At 40.7% G+C, this 27,373-nt stretch overlaps 1 protein-coding gene across 1 annotated transcript in view; it reads right to left on the reverse strand.

Moving 5' to 3' along the window:
• The window catches only part of LOC126162095 (kinesin-like protein KIF19), a 585,325-nt gene that overhangs the window by 66,434 nt on the left and 491,518 nt on the right, over positions 1-27,373 (reverse strand). The window contains exon 11 of the mRNA XM_049918372.1: positions 17,184-17,388. Coding sequence (XP_049774329.1) covers positions 17,184-17,388 — 205 coding nt within the window. The remainder of the gene's footprint in view (positions 1-17,183; positions 17,389-27,373) is intronic.

Below are 27,373 nucleotides of genomic sequence, written 5' to 3' on the forward strand. Positions count from 1 at the left end.
ACTGATGAACATGTACATTAGCTAATAATGTTATAAGAAGGAGGTTACAAGAAAAGTGTCTACATATCAACAACTATATCTCAAATAAATTTCATTGTGCAGGTCTATGATAATCCGATTCTGATGAATAAATGAGTGAATGATTTTTAAAAAATATCTAGGAAGTACTCATTCTAACCAGATTTTGAAATTTCCATAAGTACATCACATTTGTGACATAAATATAGCTGTAGGAATCAAACCAATGAACATTCTCTTGAAAGATGAATTGAGAACATTGAATTGTGGTAATAGCTAAAATGCATCATAATTCATGTTCAAGACAAATGGCCTCAATCAGTGAATGTTAAACAAACAGGATTGTTACACTTTCACTTCACAAAAAAGTGTATTATAATATAGAGGGGAGTGTTAATAACAATTCATGAGCCTATGAAAATAAATGTCCATGAAGCTGGTCACAAATTTCTAGCAATATGTCTTGATGAATGATCTCCCATAAAATCCTAGAAGATTCTGATCCTCTACAATGTCAATAAATGAATCACAAAATCTTCTAGCCAATCTTTTGTGAATCAGTATGTTGTTGAAATCAAACATAACAGACATAAAACGAAAATATTAAATTCTGTATTTTAAAATGATACCACCCACGATGATCCAATTTTTATATGACATTATGACTGCCTGAAAACTGACAAATTCATGATATTTAAATAAGTGCTTCCAGTAATCCATAACAGCATCATAAGCTAAACTGCTGAACTGGTTTTGGTAAAATTTGGTATGTAAATAAATTGAATGTTTAGGAAGAACATAGACAAATTTAGAAAGTTGAATTACCTTCTAGAGTAGTGTTAATATTATTAAATATGGGATGTGGATGACACTTCATGGAATTTGGCAACTCAGAAGGTTTGTAGATTATTGCATGATAGGTGCCAACCCAAAGTTCACTTATGTGTGTGGTTTCTAAAATTTTAAAAATTATTGCTACACCAGTTGGTGAAGCTGAACAGTTTTTACAATGAAATATTGTAGAGATACAATAATAAAATATGCTGGTAAACCCAATAACCGTTTTTAAAACAGTTACATCTGGAAAGTGCTAATAAACATATTATTAATATTAAGCAATGGAAAGTCCAGGTTAGAATACCAACAATATTATTAATATAAATTATTTTATGATAAACCTTGTGAACATAAGTCCGATTTAGCACATTGTTCTAACACATTGTTCTAAGAGAGGTCAAGGTGCAAAACTTACTCGAACCCGACAGACCTTGGAGCAATCTCCGATCTGCTGGAACTTAGATGCAGTGCCTCATTTGGCCATAAGAGCTAGGGAGACATTAGGACAGTCAAAAGTGCATTGCATTTTAGACACTGAGCATCACATGTGTCTTATTGCATCTGAGATGCTTTAAGATTCACAGTGAAGGATTCATTTAAATGCTGTATTACAAAAAGAGAAGTATTGTGCCTTTGTAGAATATGTTGGGCTTTTAGTGAATCTGCATTTGATTATGATTGAGTAACTGACCATGTTAAACAATGATTAGTCATCACTGGGACATTGTATAAAACATTGAGGCATTGTAATGTGTTGAAACAGAAGTAAAAAAATTGTAAGTGTTGCTCTAGTGTCTAGTGATAAGTATTGGAAGAAATGAAAGTGTGAATGCAGAGCATAAGTCATGTTGGGATAGCTCAGTCAGAAAGAGCAGAACCCCTCAACAGGCATAAGTCTGTTTTCATATGCTGGCTTGGCACATGTTTACAGTATGTAAAGAAGTTCCACAAAAGTTACATTGTTTCCCACAAAATTCTGCTGAGCAATGTTGAAGAACTGTTATGTAATGAAGACTGTGCAAAAACTCTGCTGCATTACAACAAAATATTTCAATGAATTGCCACCCTCTTCTGCCAGCAATGTGTTTTACCTTGTCCTGTAATGAAGAAAGAGAAAAAGAGAAAAATCCCTTATTTAAAGATGCGAGTCTAACACAAAATGAGACTAATATAGGAGAGAAATTGCTGTAAAGGATTATTCATATGGTTCACCTCATGCATAAGCACCAAATATAGCTTTGGCTAACTTTATTCTGTTGAAAGCCTCTACTGCCACTTTGTCATCATTTTGATGGGGGGAAGTAAAAATAATAATGGTTGGCATCAATGGCCTCTGTATCCTAAAGCAAAGTTGGTGTTGCAAAGTGTCCCATACTGATACTGTCGTGTTCAATAGAGCTGCCTTTCCCCATCCCCCTGTATTCCCTCTCCCCATCTTCTCTCCTCGCTCCCATTTCATTAAGCTTATTTTATACCATGATTGTGGCATATAGTATATCAGGAACTTTAATCCCTCTAGGAAAAGAGCTACAACACAAGACAGATCAGTCATGTAAATTTGATGGAAACTGCTAACCAGAAATGTAGATAATTTTGAACAGCAATTCTTCAAACCTCCACAATTAATTTTCAGTGCTGTGTGATACATGATGACTCATTATGATAAAATGTATCTTTACATATAACATATTCATGTGGGATTACTCCATGCAACACTTGTTAGCAGAGTTTTTCATCCAAGGGAAAGCTGCAAATCAGTGAAATCCACATTCAGCAGTTGTTGGAATTATTATTTATCGTTGCAGGACCAACTCTGACTCAGTATAACGTTCTTTGATGAAAGTGATGATCAATGACCAACAATTTAGTTTAGCAATGTTTCAATGTACAGGGGAATCTGCATCTGAAAATTGGTGGTAACCTTGTTCATTTTCAAACTTTGTAAACTCTACCATAATTTTACTGCACTGGGAAATTAAATAAAGAAATATATTATAAATTCATAGCAAATTTTGTATCTGCCCAAATGGATGAGTACATGAACATGCCACTTCTGGGATGCTGGTTGAACACAACTCATGGATTAACAATGAAGGCCATTGAGTCAGTCAGCCTGGGATGCAGATTTTAGGTGATTTCCCCACATCCAATTAGGTACATATTGGGCTGGTACCAACATCCTACCTCAGATATACCTACACAAACATTTTGAAAATGTACTCACACTTGAACACTGATTTACACTAGATGTGGATTCTGTCCCAGGGGAAGTAGTGGTCTAAGGAAAGATTTCTGGCCACCAATTCAATGCATAAAACAATGCTGACCTGATAGAAGACTGGGGAAAGACATAGGAGAAAAAAAAGAAGAAGACAATATAAAACTGTATGATAAGGGATTAGAGGGCTGAGCCTTTTTTACTATTGGTGAAACAGATGGGAGAAGAAAGATAGTAAATCTTGATCCAACAAATGGTTCACTTGTAATTCTTCATGCTTTCCCAGCGATCTGTTGACATCTTGGATATTCGGGAATCCAGCCGGATGTTCACGTTGTTCTTGCACGATATTTCAACAGTGTGCCTCACTGTCTTCTTTAGGTGCTACCTGAGTCTCAGGTAGCACCTGATGAAGACAGCGAGGCACACTGTTGAAATATCGTGCGAGAATGACGCGAACATCCGGCTGTATTCTCGAATATCCAAGATGGCAATGGTTCACTTGTTTTGAATAGTGCAATTGTGATTGCTTAGCTTAATGTTTCCAATTCTTGAACCATTAACCTTGAGCTGTATCTTATGATTTAATTCCTTAAGATGTTGATGAGAAGCTTTTAAACTGATCGAAAACACAGACTGGCATGAACAGTTTAGTTTAGATTTGATTAATACTTGTTCCATAGATGATGAATGAGACACATCATAGTGATGTGGAACATGAAGTTTCTTTTTCTTTCTTTCCTTTTTTTAAAAAAAAAAAAAGAAAAAAAGAGAAGAGAAAATTACTAATTTGTACCTAAAAATTCACCGATTGAGAAGAAGAGTAGGAGGAGCTGACATTTAGAAACTCTTTTAATTTGTTTTTAATTTATGGTTGGCTATCAGTCAGACTTTGGGTGCTATTTGGTAAATGACCAAAGATTTTTGTGGCAGCATAATTCACCCCTTTCTGTGCCAAAGTTAGATTTAACTCAAAGTAGTGAAGATCAGCCTTTCTCTTAGGGTTGGAACTATGCACCTTGTAATTGCTTTTGAATTGGGATGGGTTATTAATAACGAATATCATAAGTGAATGTCTATATTGTGAAGCTATTGTGAATATTCCTAGTTCCTTAAATAAATGTTTGCAAGATGAAATTGGCTGGGCTCCAGCTATTATTCTGATTACACACTTTTGTGCATTGAATACTTTTTTCCCTAATGATGAATTACCCCAAAATATGATGCCATATGAAAAGAATAAATAAAAATAAGTACATTAAATTTATTAACCTATACGTTTATCACCAAAATGTGCAATAACCCTTTCATATAAGTAGCTGTACTCAAACATTTCAGCAGATCATCAGTGTATTTCCTCCAATTCAGTCTCTCATCAACGTACCCTCCCAAAAACTTGGAATATCTTTCTCAGTAAAAGACTCCTGTTCAAACTCTATATTTATTAATTGTGTTGTGCTATTTACTGTACAGAACTGTATAAACTGTGTTTTATCAAAATTTAATGATAGTCCATTTGCAGAGAACTACTTAATAATTTTCTCAAAGACATCATTTACAATTTCCCTAGGTAATTCTTGTTTGTTGGTTGTGATTATTGTACTTGTATAATTGTATCCTTAGGAAAAAAAGGCCAGTTTTGCATCTTTGTGAATGCAGAGGCACAATAAGGGAATAAGGGAACCGAGATTGAACTTTGTGGGACCTTGTTCTTGATTCCTCCCCAGTTTGAGGAATCTGATGATTTTGCACATTATGTTTATTTCAACCTTCTGTACTCTTTCAGTTAAATGTGAATTAAACCATGTGTGCACTGTCCCACTCATACCACAAAGTTTAAGCTTATCTAGAAAAATTTCATGATTTACATCATCTAAAGTCTTTGAGAGATCATAGAAAATCTCATTTGGTGATGTTGGGTTATTCACAGAATTTAATATTTGATCAGTGAAAGCATACATAGCATTTACTGGTGAAAAGTTTTTCTGAAAACAAAATTGGTATTTTGTTAGTTCTTTATTTTCACAAATTGTGAAACTACTCTTTAATGCATTACTTTTTCGAGAATTCTGGGCAAAGCTGTCAGAAACAAGATTGGGTGGTAGTTATTGGCATCAGACTTACCCCCTTTTTATGCAATGATTTAACAATAGCATATTTCAATCTGTCAGCAAAAATCCCTGTTTCAGTGAGCTATTAAATATGTGGCTGAGAATCCTACATATCTCTTTGGAAAAGCTTTTAGTACTTACTTGGAGTTGCAATCAGTTCCATGCAAGCTTTTACTTTTGAGTGAGTTTATTATTATCCTAACTTCAGAAGGAGAGGTGGTTAGAATTTCAGTTTTATCAAACTGCATGGGTATTGCTTCTCCCACATGTAGCTTTGCCTTCTCTAAACATCGGGATCCTATTTTCTCTCTGCAACATTTGAAAAATGCCAAAAGTTCTTTCCCGGATAAATTCTAATGATGAAACATTGTTCAGTCACCAGGAATCCAACAATATACCATTGGATGAAACAGCAGTATGTGATAAGATTAGCAGTTTCAACTACAAAAATGGGCAACAGTGTCAAATTATACTTTGTTATGTTTAGGATTGATGTAACATTCTGTAACTGTTAGATAAGTGACCTCTAATCACTTGCGAACTGTGAGAGTCTGAGTAGTCAACAACTTCACTGAGTGTGGTGTCTTGCAAATATTAGCTTATAGTACATCTGCTCAAATGATAGTTCATGCATAGTATATGTAGTGGTAGGTACTGAAGTATGAACATAGTATATCTACATCTACATCTATACTCTGTAAGCCACTTTAAGATGTGTGTTAGGGGGTATTTTATATAACAGTGTCATTTACCCATTTTCCTGTCCCAGTGACATACAGTTAGTGGGATGAATAACTGCTGATGAGGCTCCAAGTGGGCTCAAATATCTTTACTTCATGGTTTTTCGTGAGCTATACATAAACAGAAGCAATATATCAGTTGACTCTTTTATGAATGTATCCTCTCAGAACTTTAACAGTAGACCACACCATGGTGCAGAATGTCTCTCTTGCAATGTCTACCATTGGAGTTGACTGAATATCTCCATGATGCTTTTGTGCTTACTAAATGAACTTGTAACAAACTGTGTTATTCTTCTTTGGATCTTTTCTATATCCTCTATCAATCCTACGTGGTACAGATCTCAGTCTGACAAGCAGTATTCAGGTATCAGTTGAATGAGTATTTTAGGAGCTACTTCCTTTGTTGATGGACTGCATTTCCTGAGAATTCCTCCAATGGCTCTCAGTTTGACATCTGCCTTATCCACAGTTGATTTTATATGGTCATTCCACTTCAATTCACTATGTACACATACTTCTAGATATTTTGGAAGTAGCTGTTTACTCAGCAGTCATGTAATCATACAGTAAAGGGTCTTTCTGTCTGTATGTATGTAGTTCATTATTTTTGTTTATGTTGATAATCAACTGGCCCTTCCTGCACCAAGTTTCAATCCTCTGCAGGTTTTCTTGAATTTCAGTACAATTTTTCAGTGTTTTGATATCTCTGTGTATAATAGCATCACCCACTAAAACCCTCATCAAACTTCTGATGCTATCTACTAGGTCATTTATACATACAGTGAAAAGTAATGATCCAACAATAGTTCCTTGCGGCACACCAAAAGTTACTTTATTTCTGAAAACTTCTCTCTGTTCAGAATGACTTGTTGCATTCTGTTTGCTAGAAACTCTTCAATCCAATCACACAGTTGGTCCAATGATGCATATGCTCATTAGGTGGTGGTGTGTAACTGTATTGAACACCTTCCAGAAGTCAAAGAACAAGGCAGTTATGAGTGTGCCAGTATTTTTCCCTTTCTGGATCTCAAAGCTGAACAGAGAGAGCAGAGTTTCACATGATCATTGTTTTCAGAACCCATGTTGACCCCTACAGAGGAGATTTCCAGTCTCCAGAAAAGTCATAATAAGCAAGGATGAAATGTGTTCAAAAATTCCACAACAGACCAATGTCAGGGATTTCGTTTCATGCATCTCTTCGATGATCTCTCTTAAAAACAGGAATGATCTGTGCTTTCTTCCAATCACTGGGAATGTTTTGCTCCTTCAGAGACCCTCTGTACAGTGTTGTTAGAAGAGCAGCATGATTTTTAACAAACATGGTGCAGAACTGAATTGGTTTCCTGTCAGGTCCAGTAGCCTTTCCTCTGATGAGCAAATATCATTTGCTTTTACATCACTTTGTCACTTATTCTTTTATTTGCATAAATTTTTAAAGGAGGAACTACAGTGCAATCTTCTTCTGCAAAACAGTTTTGGAAAAAGATGTTTAGTATTTTTGCCTTCTCTGTGTCATTCTTTGTTTCAATGCCAGAATGATCGCGAAGTCTCTGGACAATGGTATTAATCTGTTCACTGATTTAATGTAAGATGAAAAGTACTTAGGAATTTCTGTCAAGTCATTGCACAGAATTTTGCCTTCAGATTCATTGAATGTTTCACACATAGACTTTTTTATGTTAATTTTGGCTTCATTTTTGCCTCTGAGGCACTGGCTGCTTTTAAATTTGTAGTGAAGCTCCCTCTGGTTTTGTAGCAACTTTCTAATACAGTTGTCGCACCACACTTGTTCTTTTTTGTTCCTCATAATTTTACTTGACACATGCTTGTGTAAAGCATATTGTATGATGCCCTTGAAATTTGTCCATTGATGTCCACATTGTCAGTGCTGCAGATGAAATTTTTGTGTTGACATATCAGATAATCTGAAATCTGTCACTTGTTGCTCTTGGTAAACAGGGAGATCTCCTCCCTTTCTTTATATTCCTATTTACAGCTGTATTCTGTGATGCAGTAATGGCTTTATGAGTCAACAAATTCAGGTCTGTACTTCTACTTTTTATAATACGAAATATGTTTGTATAGTGTTTGTGTGTGTGCATGGGTCATATTGAGAAATAAATGTAGTTGCAGCAGACCACCACTATTGTGGGATTCCTGTCATCAGTACTCTTCACTAGCAATGTGATCTGTGGTACAGACAGCATCACAAAGCTATACAATAGTCATCTAAGAGCTACAGAAAATCCCTGGGTGATCAATAACATCTTTCCCAGATGATGTATGGGATGCAGAGGCCCTTTTTTCTGGCCTCTCCTATTGCCAAAATTAAGCACCTTTGACTTTTACTTGTGATGGCATCTGGATAGTGTTGTGTATGCCTAATGCTGATGTACAGACTCCTGGTCAGTGTTTTTATGCAGTCTGTGTGATTATTTGCCAACAGCTTGGAACATTTAATAAATTAATATGATATGTGAACACAGGCATTCCATGACACAGTGGCCATTCTGAACAGCTTTTGTGACCCAGAAAATATTAAAACTATGTAAAATGGAATGTAATGTACCAGTTACTTCTAGACATTTGTTGATATGAACTTTTTTGTTTCTCTTCCAGTGAGGAATCATCTACTGAAGTTTGTCCTCTTGTTCAATATATACCCAGCATTTTAATTACTTTAGGGGTGTGTAAACATAACACAGACACTATGTAAACACACCCTGTTAATAGGGCAAGAATACGTGAGTGACATGGTGGGTGTGTTGAAAAGTAATGCAACCAAATTTTTGTATGTGAAAACTCTTCAAGATTTAAATATAAAACAAATGTTACTAATATTCTACATCATATAGCAGGACATTGAGTCACAGATAGGTACAACAAAAAGACTGCTAAATACATAAGTTTTTGACCAGAACACCTTCTTCTGAAACAGACAACTTACAAACATACATTCATGCAAATGCAGCTCACACACACATGACCATTGCCTCTGGCTGCCGAGGCATTGGTGGACACAGACAATAGTATTGTGTGTGTGAATGTGTACATGTGTCTATATTTTATATTTCAGAAGAAGGCCTTCTGGCCGAAAACTTGCATGTTTAGTAGTCTTTCTGCTATACCTGTCTGTGACTTAACATCTCTGCTACATGGTGGGTAGCAATCTAGCCTTTTTGTGATAACGTTGTTGTGTCATCCTTGATTTTCCATTGTTTGATTTTTAGCATTCTACATCTTCATTCTTCATGTCTCCATTTTTTGTTTCTCAACATACTCACCCCAGCACATTTCTCCCAACAAGAAACCAGTATGTTGATACTGACACTGTAGAATGTTTGACTTTGTTGATAGGGCCACAACCTTACTTCTGCTAGCACTGCTTCATCTCTATAAAAGTGAGTTGTTTAAGTTATGGACACAGATGAAAATCAGATGGGCCAAGTCAGGACTGTATGAAAGATGATCAATGACAGTGGACCTAAAGCATTGGATTTTTCAGATGTTGCAGTGGTTGTATGTGGTCTGGCATTGTCGTGCAGGAGGAGAGGGTACTCGATGTGTGAAGGGACTCTTTGAATTCAAAATTCAATTACAGTATGCTGTTTCTCATACACCAACATAATTAAATTACACACCACCATGTTATACACTACAATTCGAAGCCCCCTAGCAGCTGAGGGCTGCAAATATGTGGACATTGAGAATGGAGGTGGTGAGTGTTAATAATGTTTGTTTTGCTTAAAAAACTTTAAAAGTTACCATGTAAAAATTTGGAGGTATTACTTTTCAGCATGCACTCATAGATTAATAAATACAACAATTTAAGAAAATAGTTTAAAAGTTTAACTAGTGAGTTAGCATGAAAAATTAGTTAATTAGTGCAATGTCTAAATATAGAATAATTAAACCTAAAAAATTGTGTAAATCTGCTCCTGTTGTCCCTGCTGTATAAGTAAGGGTAAGGCTACCATTGTTCTGCAGTATGGTTTGAATACCACAGTGCTTTACAATACCTGACACTACTGAAGGTGGCATGCCCTTTTTTTTACTCTGACCTAGAAAATGACATTCCTGCCAGTTATAAGTGGACCTACAGTTGAACATGGACTCCAAAGCACAGTATAGCTGAGCAACTGTCATATTAACACACATTTCCAAGAGACAAAGAAGTGATTAGGGGCAGAAAAATATCCAAAGACTGAACCCCAGACCTCTGTATCAGTAACCTGTCACTTAACTACTATGGCACTGAGTCACACCACAACTGCATACCATTTTCAGTTTCAGACCTGTACATTTCTAGGTGTCAGTGTATGTCAGGTGGCAGATAGTTATTAACTGTATTCTGTGGTGCAAGCTTAGTGAACTGCTGCCAGTGCAAGATGGCATATGTAGTGCAGGAGATACTAATGTGAATTTTGTGTGCCAAGAAGTTGGACAACTTCAGAGGAAATTCAGTGACAAATGTGCCCTGTATGTTGTGAAAACTGTGTTTCATGGAAATATGTCCTCATTTGGGTACAGCAATTCAACAAAGAGCAAGACTAACAAATGAGTTCCATCCTCATCACCCTGTGGAGTTTGTCGATGATGCAACATTGCAACATGTAGAGGAAATTATGTGTGAAGATCATTGTACTACAGTTTGCATTGTGGCAGATCCCTTTGGTGTCTCTCACTTGACGGTGTATCTCATCAGTCATATGCAGTGGAAATTTTGAGCATGTTGGGTCTCCAACTGGTTGAATCCAGAATCCAAACTGAACAGAATGGACCTCGGGCATTCATTTGAAGAAGGAAGTGATTTTCAAACTGTGGGTTAATCCATGTGACTGGTCATGTGTTCACCCTGAATCCAACCAATTTTTCATGGAATAGGAGCGTCCTCAGTCATCAGGAAGGAAAAGAAACAGAAACTTTAAAGTCATTTCTATCAGCACATTGGGTTACAATGGCTGGGACATGCTAGTTGTCATATTGCTAAAATTCCAACCTCATTTTGAGACTCATAGTGCCTACTGTAATGGCTGCAGCAAAAAATGCAGGACATGACCAGGGCTCCTGACAAAGGGCCGATTCAGCTGAATGACAACACATGCCATCACTCAGCAGGACAAATACAGGAGTACTGCAAATATTTCATTAGTAATACATGTAACATCCACTGCATATCCCCAACTCAATCAGCAGTTCATTTCATCTGTTCGATCTCCTTAATAACTATCTGGGTGGGAAAAATTTTGAAGATGATGAAGCTATCACCAGCTGGAAATGACACCACCACAAGAATTTTTCATTTTAAGCTTTCAAGGCTTTGTCAGATGACAGTATAAGTTTTATAGGAGGATTATGTTGAAATACAAAGGAAATTCCATGCTGGTACTGATGCTCTCGATGTCACCAACCCATTTTATGGCCACAAACAAGCCCTTTGTGAGATAATTCAAATGTATGGATACAAGCCGGTAGTAACTTCATTATGAAACATTGTTCTTGTAAGAACAAATGAAATTTAAATTTAAATTTTATGGTATCTGATTGGCCTAGGGCAATGGTCTTGCTGCAGTGGATACACTGGTTCCCATGAGATCACCGAAGTAAAGCACTGTTGGGCGTGGCCGGCACTTGGATGGGTGACCATCCAGCCACTGTGTGCTGTTGCCATTTTTCAGGGTGCACTCAGCCTCATGATGCCAATTGAGGAGCTGCACGACTGAGGAGCAGTAGGGGCTTCGGTCAAGAATACCATCATAACGACCGGGAGAGCGGTGTGCTGACCCCACGCCCCTCCTATCCGCATCCTCTTCTGAGTATGACATGGTGGTTGGATGGTCTCGGTAGGCCACTCGTGACCTGAAGACGGAGTGCTTTTTTGATTGGCCTAAATTCCATTCATAGTCTGTGGTATGGGAATGTGATACATGTACAGCACGGCAGTGGCACATTTTGATGATGGTGTAAGATGACATCATATGCACCAGCATGATACAAATGGAATGGCAGAGCCTGTACCATGGCCTCTTTGATCAGCTAATGTCAGTAATCTGGATTTTTATGTCTTGGGTCAAGCAAAAGTGAAGCATGTAGCAAATAGCTGAAGAACTGCAGCAAAGAATCATACAGCCTTGTCACAATTTACAAGATGACCTGTGTGTTTTTAAAAGAATTTGTGAATACATTACAGAGATGAGTGCAATTTTGCATTTAAATGCAAGAACTACACGTGGAACATCTCCTTTAATAGGTATGAATATGAAGTACACTGTAATATTAGCATATTGAAGAAACATTGTATTTCTTGTTACGATAGGCCATTGGTGAAATGTGAGCTGATCTAGATGGTGACTTAATCAAAAAGTTTTCATTTCCAAAATCACAGAATGGGAAATCTACGATGGAGTATAACAATATTATGAAAAGGATAGTGGATATTCACAATATAGCAGAGATGCAGAGTCACAGATAGGCACAACAAAGAGACTGTCACAAAATAAGCTTTCAACCAACAGGTTCAAAAATCGAAAACAGACACTCACACAAACACAGCTCACACATGACCCAAGTCCCTGGCAGCTGAATCCAGCGTACCAGACTACCAGCAGCAACTGGGTGGGGGGTGAGGAGGAGGTTGGGGTGGAGAGGAGGAGGGATGGTAAAGAGCTGCTAGAGGGTGTGTGCATGGATGAGGTGGAGAGAGGGCAGGGCAACTAGGTGCAGCCAGGAGGTTACACGCAGGGTGAGTGAGAGAGGGGGGTAGTGGAAATGTAGATAAGCAAAAATACTGGGTGCATTTCTGTAATAGAGGGCTATGTAGTGCTGGAATGGAAACAGGAAAGGGGCTCTATGGATAAGGTCATTGACTAACGAAGGTTGAGGCCAGGATGGTTATAGGAACATAGGATATGTTGCAGGGAGAGTTACCACCTGCACAGTTCATAAAAATTGGTGTTGGTGGGTAGACTCCAGATGACACAGGCTGTGAAGCTGCCATTGAAATGAAGAATGTCGTGTTGGGTGGGGTGCTCAGCAACATGGTGGTCCAGTTGTTTCTTGGCCACAGTTTGTTGGTGACCATTTGTGCAGACAGACAGTTTGTTGGTTGTCATGCTCATGAAGAATGTAGCACAATGTTTGCAGCTTAGCTTGTAGATTACATGACTGGTTTCACAGGTAGCCCTGCCTTCGATGGGATAGGTGATGTTTGTGACTGCACTGGAGTAGGTGGTAGTGGTCTTGTGTCTAGGTCTATTACAGGGATATGAGCCATGAGGCAAGGGCTTGGGAGCAGGGGTTGTTCAGCGATGGACAAGGATATTGTGTAGGTTTGGTGAGTAATGGAATACCACTGTGGGAGGGGGCCAGTTGGGGAGGATTAATGGGCAGGACATTTCTTATTTCACAGCATGATGAGAGGGTAATTACAGTTGGTAAAGGCCTCAATGAGACCCTCGGCATATTTTGAGAGGGGCTGCCTGTCAATGCAGATGCAACAGCCAAGGATGGTTAGTCTGTATGGAAGGGACATCTTGGTATGGAATGGGTGGCAGCTGTTGAAGTGGAGGTATTGCTGGTGGTTGGTAGGTTTCATATGGGCAGAGGTACTGATGCACCCATATTTGAGGTCGAGGTCAACATTGCGGAATGTGGGTTGTTCAGTTGAGAAGGATCAGGTGAAGCAAATGGGGGAGAAGGTGTTGAGGTTCTGGAGGAATGTGGATAGGGTGTCCTCACCCTCAATCCAGATCACAAAGATGTCATCAACAAATCTGAACAGGTGAGGGGTTTAGGATTCTGATTGTTGAGAAAAGGACTTCTCTAGATGGCCCATGAATAGATTGGCATAGGATGGTGCCATGCAGGTGCCCATAGCTGGAACCTGGATTTGTCTGTATGTAATGCCTTCAATGGAGATGTAATTATGAGTGAGGATGTAGTTGGACATGGCAACTAGGAAGGAGGTTGTTGGTTCGGAATCTGTCAGGTATGTTCAATAGCATGTTCAATAGCAATAAGGCCATAGGCATTAGGGATGTTAGTGTAAAGGGAGGTGGCATAGATAGTGATGAGCAGGGTACTGGGTGATAAAGGAACAGGAACTGTGAAGAGTTGGTGGAGGAAATGGTTGGTATCTAACATATAGGAGAGTAGGTTGCAGGTAATAGGCATAAGGTGTTGGTCTGTAAGAGCAGAGATTCTCTCAGTGGGGACACAGTAACCAGCCAGAATGGGGTGTTCCGGCTGGTTGATTTATGAACTTTAGGAAGCATGTAGAAGGTAAGAATCTGGGGGCAGTAGAGGTAAGGAGAGAGATGGACTTTGGGGAGGGGTTCTGGGATGGTCCTAAAGATTTCAGGAGAGACTGGAGATCCACGAAACATGTAGAAGGTAGGAAGGAGTCTGGTGGTGGTAGAGGATGGGAGAGACATGGACTTTTGGGAGAGGTTCTGGGATGGTCCTAAGGATTTCAGGAGAGACTGCAGATCCAGGAAGCATGTAGAAGGTAGGAGTCCAGTGGAGGTAGAGGAGAGGAGAGAGATGGACTTTGGGGAGAGGTTCTGGGATGGTCCCAAGGATTTCAGGAGAGACTGGAGATCCTGCTGGATTTCTGGAATGGCTTCACTGTGGCAGTGTTTGTAGGTGGAAGACTCTGACATTTGGTGGAGTCCTTCTTCCAGGTAAACCTTGCAGTTCAAAACGACAGTGGTGGAGCTTCTGTCAGCAGTAGGATCAATTTTTAGGTGATGAATTGTGGTTCTTTCTGTGGATGTAAGGTTAGTTTGGTTGTTGAGGGATTTGGGGAATGATGGTGAGGCAAGATTTAAGGTTAAAAAATTCTGGAAAGTTAATGGAGGGTTATCTGGGGGCAGTGGGGATGGATCATGGTTGAATGGAGGAGTGAATTGAGTCAGGCAAGATGCAACATTGGTCTTTCGTTGAATCTGATTGGTAGGGTTGGTGGCAAAAAAGTGTTTCCACTATATGGAAAGGTCTTTAGTAAGCCCTGCATGATTTAATTTGGGAGTGGGACAAAAGGTATGGCTTTTGGAAAGAACTGATATTTCTGTGGGGTGAACGCTTTTAGAGAAAAGGTTCATGACTATGTTTTGGGTCTGTTAAGCTTCTGGATTCTGTGTGGTGGTAGGAGGGAGGTTTGGAGGGTGGGGTAAATGTTGTAGGTCTGCAAAACAGGTTTGTCAGCTATGAGGGGACATGTGGGAGATTTGGATGTTGTGGTAGTGGTGGTGGACAGTGTTAGTTCAAGGCAGGAGTAGATGGAGAGTTTTTGAAGTTGCATTGTGCATATTGCTTTGGTTCCTGGAGGGCAAGTGTTTCAATGTGTGTTATGGGTTCCAGGAATTTAGGGATTACATAGTAGGAGAAGTTTAGTGACGAAGATGAGGTATCACAAGGATGGTATGGTTTTACAGGACTATGTTGGCGGGGGCTAAGGATTGGTGGAATCTGAACAGTGGAGGTTCTTGTGGAAGAGAGGGTGGCGGGCATAGATGGGTAATATGACGGTGAGGCTATTTGGGGGGATTACATGAGCCAATCAACATTGCAGCAACACTAGGTGGGGTTGGGTGCTGGCTAGAGGTAAAGAATTCTTTCTGTATTGGCACAGATGGAAACAGCAAGGATCCATTAGTGAAAAAACGCAAAAAAATTGTAATTACGTAGAATTACGTCCGAAAATATTAGCAAAAATACACGCAAATACGTGGGAAAAATTACGAAAAGGTTGAAACGGATGAAACAAGATGAAATTTGAGAGAGTACATCGACAGTGAAAGGCGACAATCAACTAAAATTAGCGTAAAGTCACAATGAGATCAGAAGTCACATTACTGTGGGTTGTAGGTCTGTGAGTTGATAAGTGAGAAGAAAGGGGACGGCAGATGTGACTGGATTAGGTGAAATTCGTAGCTGCAACCTGGGATACCTTTCACTTCCTATACGTTTGTACTAACTAGGTCAATGTTTCATGCTGAAGTCAGTGGAGGCTAATAAACACAAATTCACAATTATCTTGCAAACAGCTCATTTCAGACAGATGTTTGGTGGAACATTTTTGCTTCTATTATCATACACTTCATTCATTTCAGTTCTTACTCATCTGCGTGTCTGTGTGTGTGTGTGTGATACATAGATACATACATTAATCTTTGTTCCATAGATCATGAATACATTTCATAATGATGTGGAATGTGTCACTTTAAGATAAGTTTTCTTTACACAAAATAATTAATTAATATTTTATTTATTTATTATTTTTTTATTTTTTTATTTCTTTTTTATTTTTACAGTTACTACTTCGTATCTAAGAATTCATCTATTGAGTGGACGGAGTTGTCATTCAGAAATTCTTTTAATTTGCTTTTAAATGCTGGTTGGCTATCTGTGAGACTTTTAATACCATTTGGCAAATGACCAAAGATTTTTGTGTCTGCATAATTCATCCTTTTCTGTGCCAAAGTGAGATTTAAATCAGAATAGTGAATATCATCCTTTCTTCTAGTGTTGTAGCTATGCACTTCGCTGTTACTTTTGAATTGGGGAGGGTTATTAATGACAAATTTCACAAGTGAATATATGTATTGCGAAGGTACTGCGAATATCCCGAGTTCCTTAAATAAATGTCTGCAAGGTGATCTTGGGTCGGCTCCAGCTATTATTCTGATTACACGCTTTTGTGCAATGAATACTTTCTCTCTTAATGACGAATCGCTCCAAAATATGATGCAATATGAAAGCAGTGAATGAAAATAGGCATAGTAGGCTAATTTACTGATATGTTTATCATCAAAATTTGCAATAACCCTAATAGCATGAGTAGCTGAACCTAACCGTTTCAGCAGATCATCGATGTTTTTCTTCCAATTCAATTTCTCATCAGTGCACACACTCAGAAATTTTGAGTGTTCTGCCTTAGCAACAGACTTCCGTTCACAGTCTATATTTATCAGTGATGTTATGTGTTTTCTCAAAATTTAGTGAGAGTCCATTTCCAGAGAGACACTTAATAATTTTCTTAAAGACATTATTTGCAATTTCCTCAGCTGATTCTTGCTTCTTGGGTGTGATTACTATACTTGTATCACCAACAAATAGAACTAACTTTGCATCTTCATGAATGTAGAGTGGTAAGTCGTCAATATATATTAAGAACAATAAGGGACCCAAGACTAAACCCTGTGGGACACCATTCTTGATACCTCCCCAGTAAGAGAGAGAGAGAATGAGACTTACCCTGCATGAGCTGCCTCTGTCGCGTGATGATGGCCTCGCAGAGCTGTCGCTGTCTGTCATAGCGCTGCAGCAGGGCGTCCCGGCGCTGCAGTTCGTACTGGCGCACCAGCCTCTCGCCCTGCAGCGCCATCTTGTCTGCCTCCAGCTCGTGCACGCGGCACAGCAGCGCCAGAAGCTCTCGCTCCTCGCCCGAGCCTGGCAGTTCCTGTCACACCGTCACCATCAGCAACGTTTTCATAAGCGGCTCTGTTGCTGCAGAAACTGTTGTTATTGCAGTAGCCTCTTTATAATAAACAAACAATCGTCAGCAAGAATGACAAACCCTGTTACTATACGCTTCATGACCAGGCATATCCTAGCAAGATAATGCAAGACCACATAGCTGTTCACTCCAAAAACGCTCTGAAGAATGTACAGATCCTTCACTGTTCTTATTAATAAAGGAAATAAATTTCCTGAATGACGCTAAGGTCATTGAGGATATTTTGCATTTTAAACTGTCTAGATCGTTTCATATATTTCCTCATTTATAATTTCATTTCAGCTTCTGCCATCATCAAATCCAAAGTTAAGGTTAAAGGACCGTAAGAATGACAGTTGTTATTGGTAGTCCTACATTATCAGGCTACAAAAGGCAAAACTTAAAAGATAAAAAAATTATAAAAAGTTCCCCCAACGAAACTTAGAACTTCTAAAACTATATTCAATGTCAGTCAGTACAAGCAAAGCACAACTGTTGCATCAACTGTCAATTTGGCTTTTATCTTTGTGTTGAAAAAATGGAGCTCCAAGCACTCAGTTGACATCCTGCATAGGCAAAGATTTTATTGATTGACACAAGACATTGTTTTTTCAACTCTGAAGAACGATTTTTTTTAAAAAAATTTACCTTTTGAGTTTGCACTCTTCGTTCTGTTCTTCTAGATCCCGCCGATTTGTTAGCCGTAGCGAGCATGTCTGTAATGCTTTGGGAAGACCTGTACTTTGATGGCAGCTTTCAGCCAACAGTCTCAACAAACTGACTCAGCATCTGTTTCAGACATGACAAGAAATTCCTTCTGATGACTTTTTTAAATTTATTAATGGCTTTTGGGAATCACTCAAAACTACATTTCAAGGCTGTCTGATTCCATGTCACATCGAACAGAGTGTATTTCTGTCCATAGGGGTTACGCCTCATATTGATGTTGAAAATAGACACCAGTTCAAAATGGGATGAAAGCATCATTTAACAGTCGTTATGTGATGAACATTTGCACAAAGACTAATAAACATTGGACTGGTGTTTCTTGGTGTAAAACTTCCCATTTGCTTCAGTGTAAATGACCAGTTTGTTTCACATGAACGCATACTGACAGAAAATCATTATTAAATACCTCCATAATCCGAAGAATACTGTTGGCAGACTACTGACGTGGATAAGCTATGCGGGGTCACCTCAGGCTGCGAACGGGGAACTTGGGTGTTAACCATTCTCCACTTATTCAATGCGACACATTTTTTTGTTAACGATGGATGATTTGGTGGAGCTGGATGTAAAAGACTGCATTTTGATTGTTTAAAAGTTCAGTTTCAACAATTACCTTTTCATCATTTTGGTAATTTTTGCAATGTAACTGTTTCTTCACAAGTGAAAAAGAGGAAGAAATCATTGGATGTCATGTAAAGAGACTGAGGCAAAATCTGATAACCCAAAGAAACAGCATGTGTGACTGTGTGCTATGCACAAAGAGCTGGAACGTTGTCTTGGAGCAAACATTGTCCCTTGACCAGCTTCCTACGATGCTACATCTTGACAGCCTCTGGTAAATGCACCGAGTAATTTCGTAGTATACTCTTGTTGCGTTTTACCCCTTACGAGCATAATCTGCTAGCACCATAGCATCGCAGTCCCAAAACACACTCAGCATTACCTTGCCTGACAATGTTTGCGTCTTCGCCGTTTTTGGTGGTGGTAAATTCATAGTTTCCACTGCTTGCTTCGCTCCTTTACCTCGGGATCATTGCGTTAAGGCCTCCATAAACTTTCAAACTTGCTTGTCAAATTCTCCTTTATCTAGCCGCGGAATTGGAAAAATTGCTCGTACACGTACTAACAAAGTCTGACACTTTAACCTCACTTTGAAGGAGACGCTGTTCGTGTTCCTGAGTAGTTTTACAGTATTGTGAATGGCCTCAAGAGCAGACAAAGAATTTCTGTCAATGACTTTGGCAATGGCTTAAAATGAGAGAGAAATATACACATGAAAATCTGTTTAAGGAAGCGGTACACTCAGAACTTGGTTATTACCTCAACTTGCTGTAGATGGACAATTAAATTTTTAATGACTTGTTTAGTGTTACTTCGACCTCACACTGAAAAAGAAGATACAAGTATGCTAAAATTTACTCTCTCTCCTTGATCCTCTAATAACAGTTCATTAAAATACAGGGTTGCCAACAATCTCGATGTATCGGGACAGTCACCGTTATAGACCTTCTTGCCCCAGCATCCCGTCAAGATCCAATTTTGTCCCGATTTTGCAAAATACTGTTACAAGCTTGGCTCAAGTACTGAAGTAACGTCATCTGTTAGCTCAGACTGTAAATGCAGCCTCAGTTAGTTTTATTTATGTCAACATGTTTATGGGCGACAACTGAAATCACTATTATATAACTGATTAAAAGTGGTGTCAAAATTTCAGGCGTCAATTGTATCTGAAGAGCTTTTTAGAAATTAAGCGTGACTCGGAAGAATGGAAGTCTAAATACAATGTGGAAGAAAGGGGATTTGCTTTCTTAATTAAACCGAAAATCCTGAATGCAAATGCCAACTGATAAAATTATGGGAGTATTTGCTTTTTAATCCCGCACACAACGCCAATGTGGAAAAAAAATTTTCGCTGATGTCAGCCCAGTGGACTGATGAAAGAAATCGAGTGTTGGTAGGAACTATTGAATCAATCTTACAGTGCCAGCTTAACTACAAGCTGACTTTCATGAGGTTTTTATAAGTACATAAATGAGAAAAACGACTTGTTGAAAAAGCTTAAATCTTCCGAAAAATATGGTGTACCAACTACTTCTGGCGCAACAAGTTCCCTGAAATACACTCCTGGAAATGGAAAAAAGAACACATTGACACCGGTGTGTCAGACCCACCATACTTGCTCCGGACACTGCGAGAGGGCTGTACAAGCAATGATCACACGCACGGCACAGCGGACACACCAGGAACCGCGGTGTTGGCCGTCGAATGGCGCTAGCTGCGCAGCATTTGTGCACCGCCGCCGTCAGTGTCAGCCAGTTTGCCGTGGCATACGGAGCTCCATCGCAGTCTTTAACACTGGTAGCATGCCGCGACAGCGTGGACGTGAACCATATGTGCAGTTGACGGACTTTGAGCGAGGGCGTATAGTGGGCATGCGGGAGGCCGGGTGGACGTACCGCCGAATTGCTCAACACGTGGGGCGTGAGGTCTCCACAGTACATCGATGTTGTCGCCAGTGGTCGGCGGAAGGTGCACGTGCCCGTCGACCTGGGACCGGACCGCAGCGACGCACGGATGCACGCCAAGACCGTAGGATCCTACGCAGTGCCGTAGGGGACCGCACCGCCACTTCCCAGCAAATTAGGGACACTGTTGCTCCTGGGGTATCGGCGAGGACCATTCGCAACCGTCTCCATGAAGCTGGGCTACGGTCCCGCACACCGTTAGGTCGTCTTCCGCTCACGCCCCAACATCGTGCAGCCCGCCTCCAGTGGTGTCGCGACAGGCGTGAATGGAGGGACGAATGGAGACGTGTCGTCTTCAGCGATGAGAGTCGCTTCTGCCTTGGTGCCAATGATGGTCGTATGCGTGTTTGGCGCCGTGCAGGTGAGCGCCACAATCAGGACTGCATACGACCGAGGCACACAGGGCCAACACCTGGCATCATGGTGTGGGGAGCGATCTCCTACACTGGCCGTACACCACTGGTGATCGTCGAGGGGACACTGAATAGTGCACGGTACATCCAAACCGTCATCGAACCCATCGTTCTACCATTCCTAGACCGGCAAGGGAACTTGCTGTTCCAACAGGACAATGCACGTCCGCATGTATCCCGTGCCACCCAACGTGCTCTAGAAGGTGTAAGTCAACTACCCTGGCCAGCAAGATCTCCGGATCTGTCCCCCATTGAGCATGTTTGGGACTGGATGAAGCGTCATCTCACGCGGTCTGCACGTCCAGCACGAACGCTGGTCCAACTGAGGCGCCAGGTGGAAATGGCATGGCAAGCCGTTCCACAGGACTACATCCAGCATCTCTACGATCGTCTCCATGGGAGAATAGCAGCCTGCATTGCTGCGAAAGGTGGATATACACTGTACTAGTGCCGACATTGTGCATGCTCTGTTGCCTGTGTCTATGTGCCTGTGGTTCTGTCAGTGTGATCATGTGATGTATCTGACCCCAGGAATGTGTCAATAAAGTTTCCCCTTCCTGGGACAATGAATTCACGGTGTTCTTATTTCAATTTCCAGGAGTGTATTATTCTAAATTAAAAGTAATTATATTAAATAAATTTTTTACTTCATTTATGCACCCCCATTTCAGCGTGTCTCGATGCGGTCCCAGCTAGATATGGCAAACCTAATTAAAATACCGCGACGTGGGTACCTATAGCCCACATCATCCATGGAAGGAACGGAAAACTTCGATTTTTTTATTATTTAATTGCACTCCTGCTTATATATTGTGCATAGAATATTGTTTTTCTTCTTAACGTCTTCCTGCATAATATATGGTTGGGAAAGATGTGACACAGCCACCATTTTGGTAATTGCAAGTGCTATTTTGTTTTTGTACATGACTGTTGTCCCAATAGTTGTGGAAAGTCTTGATACAATGAGATAGAAGGGAATATAATTAATTTCACCAAACACATGCTGCGAAGCATCAGCACAAACAACGTCTGCCATCTGCCCACATCATCCATGGAAGGAACGGAAAACTTCGATTTTTTATTATTTCATTGCACTCCTGCTTATATATTGTGCATAGAATATTGTTTTTCTTCTTAACGTCTTCCTGCATAATATATGGTTGGGAAAGATGTGACACAGCCACCATTTTGGTAATTGCAAGTGCTATTTTGTTTTTGTACATGACTGTTGTCCCAATAGTTGTGGAAAGTCTTGATACAATGAGATAAAAGGGAATATAATTAATTTCACCAAACACATGCTGCGAAGCATCAACACAAACAACGTCTGCCATCTTATCAAATTTTTCATCTATCAAAATTTCTGACAAATACGGTCTATACGTGACAAGTACGTCAGACATCACTTTACACAGTCCAGTATTTGGCAAACGTAGTAACATTCAACAAACTGTTTGATCGTAGGCGGGAGCCTACATCCAGCACGCTACCTCAGTACGGCCGAGTTTTTGAATGGCTGTAATCAGTCACTGTACCCAGCATTGCAAGATGTTTAGAACTGATTTTCAGTTTTTTCACTGCCACGTTGATTGTTATACGAAGCTCCTAGACTTGTCTACTATCTGCACGGCTCTCTTGGAAGATCTGTGGCAGAGGGGATGTCACAACCTAGGACTCTTCAGCAACTACAAGTTTCATTTTCTGCATTTCTGTACAATAAAACTTGTAGTTGCCGAAGAGTCCTAGGCTGTGATGTCCTTTCTGCCATAAGTCTATCAAGAGCGTTCCACTCTTGCAGCATGAGATTCAGATGCAACAAATACGCGAGACTCTACGTTCCCACGATGCCCTCACTAAACAGGATGTTAAAAAGAGTGTCGAATATTTCGAGAAGTAGTTGTACGCATCGAAATAGGAACAGCAAGTCCAATAAACAAATTTCCGGGGACGTATAATTTCTGCGTCGTACACTGTTCTGAACATCTGTTCACAGGAAGGTAGGGCACAGTAACAAACGTTTAGTTATGGACTCATTTTATTGGTAAGCCTTTAACAAGGCTATGATGTCTTTCTGTATATAAGTACTCCAGGCTCACAATAGTCTCAGCATTATGTAGTCAGTAGTCAGTTGTGTTGTTCGAGTTGCGATGTGCTATAGGTTCAGTGTTACTGCAAAGTGAAGTATTCGCAATTCGGGTGTATATTGTTGTTTCTTAAATACTTACAAATATGCCTTTATAACCACAAAATCGACTTGTCATTTGGTGCATCTGGTACCCTCCCATCTCCTCTTTTTTCACATACCGTTTCACCCGTGTCAGTTTTCGCTACTAACTGTGAAACGCACTCATACAAATTTTGCACTTGGGTGGCCCTGGTGTCATGTCAGCTTGACTCCCACACTGGTGGATTGTTTTGATGGTCCTTAAACCAGCTCTGCCTCTGCCAGTTCTCACTTGAAGCGAGAAGGGGTTTTTTGTTCGGCTGATGACGATAGACTGGGTTTCCAAAACTCGCCTGAGTGACGGTGGTCAGAGCTGGTTAGGCTGTCTTTAAGGGTGAGCTATTTCCCCACAACGACCAGTGCTTTCCAGCACATTACAGAAGAAGTTCTTAAAAGTCCTGCCAGGAGGCAGCACCTTACAGACACGTGGTAACTCAGAGTAGGTAGTCCAGTTTATGGTTGTTCCCCTGACCATGACAGGTGGCTGAGTTGCTGGCACCATCCTCTTCGTTATAATGACGACCTCCATCTTATTTGGGTTGAAAGCTAACTGCTGTTTGTCACCCTACCACCTAGGTGATTTATCGGCGTCTGTAGTCTGCTTTGCAGTATCCATGCATTGAGGCTCTTGGTGCTGTAAGCTGTGTTATCAGCATATAAGGCCACCTTCACCCGTGATGTTGTGGGGATGTCTACCGTAAACAATGTCTATAGGATGGGGCCCAGGATTGACCCTTGTGGTACACCGGTTGCCATGGGTCGATGTGATGACATTCTGTCAGCGACACATACGTGGATGGTACGCCCATCCAAGTCGTTGCGCAGTAGTCCCTTGCTTGAAGGTGAGACTCCATGCGTTAGCAACAAGTACAGTCATCCCTCGTGCCACACGGAGTAGAGAGCTCTCGTGACATCGAGTGGCAGGACTCCAAAGAACTTCGTGGTGACCAAAGGCATCCATTGCACCCTCCACCGAGTACAGTACTTGGTGGGTTGTGAAATGCCCTTTGCAGACATCTGTAAAAGGTTTTCGGCTTCCACATGGTCGAGTAGGCGTCGCAGGAAGAGACTCTCGAACACCTTGGATACTCTAGAGCAGTGCTCGTCAAACCTTTTCACTCAAGAACTGATACTGACATTGTAGGGAGACATCTCGTGTTGCATTCGTACCGATGTTATTATTACTTTTTAACCTACTTAAAGTAGTATGTTACCGACCCTCAATAGACTAGCCTTAATAAGGCCGCAATAAGTTGGCCAGCAACTCCCAAGTAGCGATCGTTAAAAGTTGGCACTGTACGGAACACTTTGTATCAACTGCTCTGTTTTAATCTTAGAAATTGCTGCCATCCTGAGTGATTTAAAGTTCTGACACTATAATTGCCTGACGAAAAGCTGTTCAGTTGTCTGTGTGAGTGGATGATTAATCGATTGACAACACTAATTATACTTAAATGTATTATGCAATATGAGACACGATCACAAATGTTTACTAATGTCCCATTTTTCTTCAACTCATTGCGCTGTATTACAGCAGCCTTAATTTAATTTAATAATTCTAGAGACAAATATGTACCACATTTGTAATGCGAATTGACGAACCTATGTTACTTTCGAGTCAAAATTTGCACCACAGCAACTCATCAGTATGAATCATGCACACCCGCGAGTAGTGAGTACTGGAAGTCGAACATTACTTACCCTATTGCCCCTGAGGTAACCTGCCGGATTTACTGTGCTCGTGGCAGAATTCACCCACATCAATTCAAATACGAGGGTCACTCCAAAAGAGAGGCACACTATTTTTGTAAAAATACAGTTTTCATTATGCATGTGTGAAACTTTTACAGTGTGTAGATACATCTGATGTGTCGGCAGAAGTGCCAACACTGTTTTGTTTGAGGAGACCGATTTGCACGCTAAGCTCACGCAGGCTGGCGTGAGGTCTGAAACAGGATACGTAATGAATGCTATAAAGAAAAGTACGTAGCTTCTGGAATACTTAACTTTAATCCACATTTGTAGAACATCGCTCTTGATGATACATTTAGAATCTCAATATCTATACTGGTAATGGCGCCTTGCTAGGTCGTAGCAAATGTAGCTGAAGGCTATGCTAACTATCGTCTCGGCAAATGAGAGCGTAATTCTCTGTAAACCATGGCTAGCAACGTCGGCTGTACAACTGGGGCGAGTGCCAGTACGTCTCTCTAGACCTGCCGTGTGGCGGCGCTCGGTCTGCAATTACTGACAGTGGCGACACGCGGGTCCGTCGTATACTAGCAGACCGCGGCCGATTTAAAAGCTACCACCTAGCAAGTGTGGTGTCTGGCGGTGACACCACAACATCCTTCCCACTTGTTTTCAAACTTAGTTCAACCTGTTCCCGTGAGCGGCGCCGTCATAGCATGTCTTCAAGATGGCTGCTACATTTGACGTTCGTCAGAAGCAACGTGCTGTGAAAACGAGACAATGGGAAACATCCAATAGAGGTTGGATAAGGTGTATGGAGATGCTGCTATCGATCGCAGTACAGTTAGTTGGTGGGCAAGCAGTTTACATGATGAAAGTGGGCACGGCAATATTGAGGATTGTCCTTGCAGCGGCAGGCCTCGTACTGCACACACTCCAGACAATGTGCAGGGAGTTAACGAACTGGTGACTGCTGACAGACGCATCACAGTGTACGAATTATCATGCTACATTGGGATACGGGAAGGAAGTGTTTGCAGAATACTGAAAATGTTTTTGTAAAAAAAGGTTTGTGCCAGGTGGGTTCCCAGAATGTTGACAGTGGCTCACAAAGAAACAAGAAAAACGGTATGCAGCGAACTTTTGGAACAGTATGAGAATGGTGGAGATGAATTTCTTGGAAGAATTGTGACAGGTGACGAAACATGGCTCCATCATTTTTCACCAGAGACGAAGAGGCAATCAATGGAGTGGTATCATGCAATTCATCCAAGAAAAAAAATTCAAAACCATACCTTCTGCTGGAAAAGTTATGGCTATGGTGTTTTTCTATTCTGAAGGACTCTTGCTTGTGGACATCATGCCTAGTGAAACCACCATAAATGCTGATGCATATGTGACTACACTGAAGAAACTTCAAGCTCGACTGAGTCGTGTTCGACCACATCGGGAAAAGCAGGATGTTTTGCTGTTGCACGACCACATGTCAGTCAAAAAACCATGGAAGCGATCACAAAACTCGGATGGACAACACTGAAACACCCGCCTTACAGTCCTGACCTGGCTCCATGTGACTATCATCTCTTTGGGAAACTAAAAGACTCTCTTCGTGGAAAATGGTTTGAAGATGTTGACTCCCTTGTGCACGCTGCCAAACAGTGGCTCCAACAGGTTGGTCCAGAATTTTACCGTGCGGGTATGCAGGTGCTGGGTCCAAGATGGCGTAAGGTAGTTGAGAGGGATGGAAATTATGTGGAGAAATGAAAATATTGTTCCTAAAAGATGTATCTACACACTGTAAAACTTTGAAACATGTAGAATAAAAGATGGATTTTTAGAAAAATAGTGTGCAGTTCTTTTGGAGTGACCCTCGTACAAAGTGCATCTTAAAATATTACTGTTTCGGTAAGTATTTATGTTTGTCACTGAGCAGCAAAACTAAACCCTTAAGAAACTCGTAACGTTAGTTGACGTTTCTGGCTTCGGCTGTTAGTTGCTAGGTGCATATTATTATAAAATGCGGCTGAATACACTGGGCGAGACGAATGCTACATTTGGGCTACACGCGGCCCACAGGCCGCAGTTTGATCTCTGACCCAGAGGGTAGGCTTACCAGCCGACAGCTTCGTGAGAACTGAGTGTGAATCGCGGGCTTGGGAACGAGCACGGTCACCAGATGTTTCCACGCGGCGAGAGAGTTGCCAGTCCTCGTTACCGCATTGAAAATGGCCACCGTGTGGTCAACAGCCAGCTGTGGCAGGTGAAGAAGCATGACGTTGAAGATGTGGCCCGTCCCTGCAGCCTTCTTTGGTGCTAGGCACTGGCAACACTGTAACGCCCGCCTCCTTTTATACTGGCGGGTCAAT

This window comes from Schistocerca cancellata, chromosome 2, assembly GCF_023864275.1.
Source record: "Schistocerca cancellata isolate TAMUIC-IGC-003103 chromosome 2, iqSchCanc2.1, whole genome shotgun sequence".
Classification (NCBI taxonomy): domain Eukaryota; kingdom Metazoa; phylum Arthropoda; class Insecta; order Orthoptera; family Acrididae; genus Schistocerca; species Schistocerca cancellata.